At 46.8% G+C, this 4,939-nt stretch overlaps 1 protein-coding gene across 1 annotated transcript in view; it reads right to left on the reverse strand.

Annotated features, from left to right (window-relative positions):
- The window catches only part of T265_04096 (hypothetical protein), a gene marked incomplete at both ends in the record, with an annotated part of 6,996 nt that extends 3,061 nt beyond the window's left edge, over positions 1–3,935 (reverse strand). The window contains 2 exons of the mRNA XM_009168742.1: positions 943–1,123; positions 3,900–3,935. Of these exons, the coding sequence (XP_009167006.1) occupies positions 943–1,058 (116 nt within the window). The remainder of the gene's footprint in view (positions 1–942; positions 1,124–3,899) is intronic.
- Positions 3,936–4,939: the final 1,004 nt, after the last annotated feature.

The raw sequence follows: 4,939 nt of genomic DNA on the forward strand, positions 1-4,939 counted from the left end.
TATATATAATATATATATATATAATATATATATATATATATATGATCAGATAACAGTCATTCATAAACACTGGTGTCCCCTTGAACTCCAGAGGGGATAAACCACACAAGCCACAGTACCCCATGGTAGTTCCAATCAACCAAACTGACAGACCGTGTTTTACTGATGTTTGGAAAATACAAATTGAATATACATCCCGACATACCACACTTGAACGGACATAGCACTCAATAATATCGGGTCTGGTACTGAGCTAAACGGACGGAGCTTTCAAAGCTGTATCGATAAAGTCCAAGTCCTAAAACCATAAGATAAGCAAACAAGGCCTCGTATTAATAGTTGAACCAATAAGTTCTAACAACTGTAGAAACAGGAGCTTCGGAATCAGATAATCACGCTATCATCACCAACGATCCGGAGCTTCGGAATCAGATAATCACGCTATCATCACCAAAGATCCGAAAAAACGGTTGATTGCCTTTCTACCTGTATTGCTCAACACCCTAAGACGTCGATAGACAGATGAGGACAACGGAGTAATTCCCGAAATAAGTATGATCCATACTCAAAGATGTGAGTAGTTTACTCCCTTAGCGTCAGCAGATGATCAATCATGGAATCTCCACACCTGATCATATATCTTCGAATAAAAGTGACACGTAGGCCACCTGCAGAAAACGCCTTCGGGGTCTCAACTGTAACGGTCATAACTTGGAACTACCGACTTCGGGGTTCGTGCAGTTTAAGGAAACTCTGAATAAACCGAATCTTTTCCAAGAAAACGAACTCAGAGCTTCAAAAAAGCCCCTTCCGTGTTTGGAGAGCCGCAGTCACAAGCAGAAGGGCCAGTTGAACAGGCGATAATGTGGAACCAAATGTGTACATAATAAGGGGCGGGTCGCAGTTTCAATGGAAACACGTTACAAGAAGACTAGTACTTACAAAAGGTAGTTTGGGTATTGTTCCGTGGGTGTGGATGTCAGTGACAGCCTGGATGGGAAGCGCTCATTCGGCGTGCAGTTGTAGTGCGCATTTGGTGTCCGGTTTCGGTTGTACATAATCCAAGGGTGTCCGCAATGCTTGGCTGGAACAATTGTTACGAAGAGCTACTCGCTACCAACATCTACAACAGAGAATTAAGTTCAGTTAATCGTAGAGTCGATAAGTGACAAGCACAGAATCTGTTTCACGTAGGACTGAAGATTAAAAGTGCAGACGATAAAGAAAAACTTGTACTGCGAAGATGAAATCACAAAGCTGCTTGAGATCATCAGGCACACAAAGCAAAGGGGTGACCAACACAGCTGTGACCTGGGCGTTGGTGTAACTTGGTACTGAACGATCCCAATCATATGTTGTAGAAGATCCTGTAGAAATGATACCACGAAATTATTTTTGTCGACGACCACGAGTTGGCGCCGTTACACGGTTGAGAAAATAATTATTTCGAGGCTGATAAGAAATACCATTCAGGGAGAATGTTACGTGAATGTTACGAGAATGCTACGTGACAAAAGCCTGATGTAACTTGTCGGGCTTAAAAGTCAGAGAGAGAAAGGAAGTGTTGACACTGATACCTCACACTTCAAAATTCTGACCAACAGTGCGGCGAGGTGGGGGTCATTCTCCTAGTCTCCAGCGCAGGGCCGTTGGTCCCAGCCCGGACTGAAGCCAAAGACGTAGAACGGTAACCTGCATGGCTGCGGGTGGTGGCTTAGCCAGAAGGAGCGGAGAGCAAGATTATGTCTGATTGCCGATGCTGCTGCACACAACAGATGCATTCCAAACCGCATCGGGCTCTTGACAAAGAGTATTTGTTTCTTGGTCGTACCAAATATTTCATCGGCGGTCACCGATAAACAATAGCGATTAGTGTGCGGTTTTCAGGGCTAATAATTTCTATTCTGTCCTTCCTCGGCGGAATTGGCGCCGCTAAAAATATGAAACAGTGGCAACGCAGAAAAAACGCCTCACTTTGCACATACCCCTATCGCCAAGAACAGCGCAACTTTCTCCCCAGGCAGCTTCAATACAATATATCGCGGAACAAGAGCTCACTGGTCCTTTTCAGGGTGTTCCGCGTGAACTTTGGTAGCTTCTCGATGACTCTTGTGTTTGACAAGCTTACAAGCAAATCAGTCCTCCTGTTTCCTTCGGACCAAGTGACATCCATAGATCGGAACTGTCACATATCCACGGTTGAAAAGTATAGATAGATCTTGAAGAACGATGTCCCATATGTAGCCCACTGGAGCGACACGGTACCCGAAACAGAAAACAAAGCAAACTGACACTTATCTAGGTGACACGACGCGATTGTATACTTTCGCGATTGGTAGACGCCGGTCAAATGGACTAATTACGTGGTATCACTAGGGTCTATCTTAAGCTTTTTAAGACAATTCTTTTGGGACAATTCTACCACACCAAACCTCCATGATGTTCTGCCATGCGCTGTTCTCTCTTTCAGCCGACGTAGTTCTTTCACGTTTTAGCCAAATGCTGCGGATTACCATCTTTACAGGGACAGCCTCGAATATGCACTCCCCCCCATCCGAGGACCACTTGGGTAAATGGTAAAAAAAGCCCTAGACGTCCCACTGAGTAAGCTGACACGGTGTGTGCTCATAAAGGAACAAGTCGTTCATCAATTCGCGCTTGCAACCACCGGTCAAAGGTAAACACACCGTCAAGGATAACCAAGTTACTGGAGGAACGAAAAGTCCCCGAGCCGATACATGGCACGCACGTATCAGCATTTCCTATAACTTCTTCGGTTCTAATTGAGAACTTAAGTTCTTATTACGCCAGATGTCTCTGACGCAGTGATCTCGACAGGCGGGTGCCCCATTTTCCGAGCCGACTCGAAACGCGGGAGGGCGTGTGGAGTTGCTTTATGCTCACATATGACCCTGACCATCCCAATTGTCCCCTTCGACACCACTCATGCACCTTTTTGTGATGCACTGTAGATTCAAATCCCGCTGCATGTGACGGATTCTCTTCTTATCGGCGTGGGCTACCGATTCTCTCTCCGGAGGATGACCAGTTCCTCATGCAAACCCTTGATCACCTTTCCTCTAGCTACAACTTCACAAATCTCCTGTTGGTAGGTGATTTTACCGCTACCAAGGCCTCCTAGATGGAGCTACAGAGCATCAGGTCTCACACACAACACAACCATTCAGCTGTAGCACCCTTTCGGTGTCACCAGAAGGAAGCAATAGGGCTGGGGCGTTGTCAGTTTGCCCAAGCGTAGATAGTGGAAATCAAGAGGCAAATGTCGGATTCGAACTACGGACCTTCCGGTCAGTAGATTCACGCTCTAAACACTGAGCCACAGAGTCTAGCGGATAGTCTGCAACAGCGCCGACCAAAATTGTTCAACAGGGCGCTTGAACTCAACATGGCTTCGCAAACACCAGACACCGCGCTGGCCAGCAATCATCTCTGTTGGATTTGGTTATCACCAAAGAAAAACACTTCATTGCTGGATTGCTAATCAAGGCCTTATTGGGGTATAGTGACCACTGTGCTGGCCGGAACCCCAAACGTGGATTCCAGACCACTGCCGTGCAAACTTCTCCAAAACGTGTAGCTTCGTTGATCAATTTAAACTGAGGCCAACTTCAGTCTAACAGTTGTACAGAACCACTGTCCACAAAACTCACGACGCAGACGCAATTTTGTTCACACAAAAAACCAGCATGCAATCCGCTGGACCAAAAGCTACCTAAGAGAATTCGACGTTTTCAGGAAAAGAGGTCCCAATTACTTTCCACAAAGATAATTATGCGTGACATAGAAGAAGAGCTGGTAGTTCGTAAAATGCGGGACCGCTGTAAACAAAAGATCCGTCAATGGAACGTACGAAAACAAGCCACGATACTAAGCCTTACCCGGAAAAACAAAAATGTTCTATTTAAGTACATGAGGTACCGCCGAAAAATCAATCAATTTATCAGCTATAAACCGTGTGCCATAGGGACATTGGTTTCAGCTGCTACAGTTTCGGTCACCAGAAAACCGGAAAGTGAAACACACAACCAAGCTTTGGGGCGAAGGCATATTCAGTTTGTTCAGAAATCGGGTAACGGCGCACTTCAGGAGAGTGCCACCGGTTGCGCGATTGGGCCATTTCAGCCAGTCATTAACCAATGGCGAGCTGAGTCCCCAGGTCCCCATTCAGGGGGCAGCAAATATCCACCCGACTGAGTTTACTGGTTAGTGATTTTGTACTTCGTTGCCAAGTTGTCAGGCGGAATTCCACACAGACCCCGTTTTGCCGCTCGCAGTCGGGTGCTGCTACGGCCGAGAAGACTAACCCACGCAACATTGGTCAAAATATCGGGGCGCTTGCCGGTCCGGCACCAAACCGGGATCTGATTGGTCGAAAGTCTGGACCCAACAGCTAACCATAACACAGTATTGGCCGAATGCCGGTTGTCAATGGAGCATCCCGAATACGTCAGAACTTCCAGAAAAGGTTTCTGCTTACGTTATACATACGATGCGCTGCACACGTCTTGACTTCGTTTTGGGCGTTAGTATACCTGTGCACCTTTGGTGGTTGTTATCACGCGAACGCTAGCTTGGGGGCTCAGACCGAAAATTAAGCTGAGAATAAACCGTTACAAAGCGGGTCATACACTGTGTACCTGTCGGTTGCTTTCACCAAGCACACGGCTAGGGGGAAAGAGCTCTGAGAGGCAGACGGTCCTCTGAAATGCGGAGTACTTATCCCAACAAGCGTGACACATGAGGGGAGTAAATCATCTATTGCGAGAAGGTTCCTTCTTAATAAGACCATCTGATGTAACTCAGCACCACCAGTCCAATGTTCCCACCGGGCCTGACCGAAGCTTCGGAGACACCGATTATCAAACACCGACGCCTTACGTATGTCCCCAGCGCGTGGGGGCCACGTCACTGATCCATA

This window comes from Opisthorchis viverrini (genome assembly GCF_000715545.1).
Source record: "Opisthorchis viverrini unplaced genomic scaffold opera_v5_64, whole genome shotgun sequence".
NCBI classification, from domain to species: Eukaryota; Metazoa; Platyhelminthes; class Trematoda; order Opisthorchiida; family Opisthorchiidae; genus Opisthorchis; species Opisthorchis viverrini.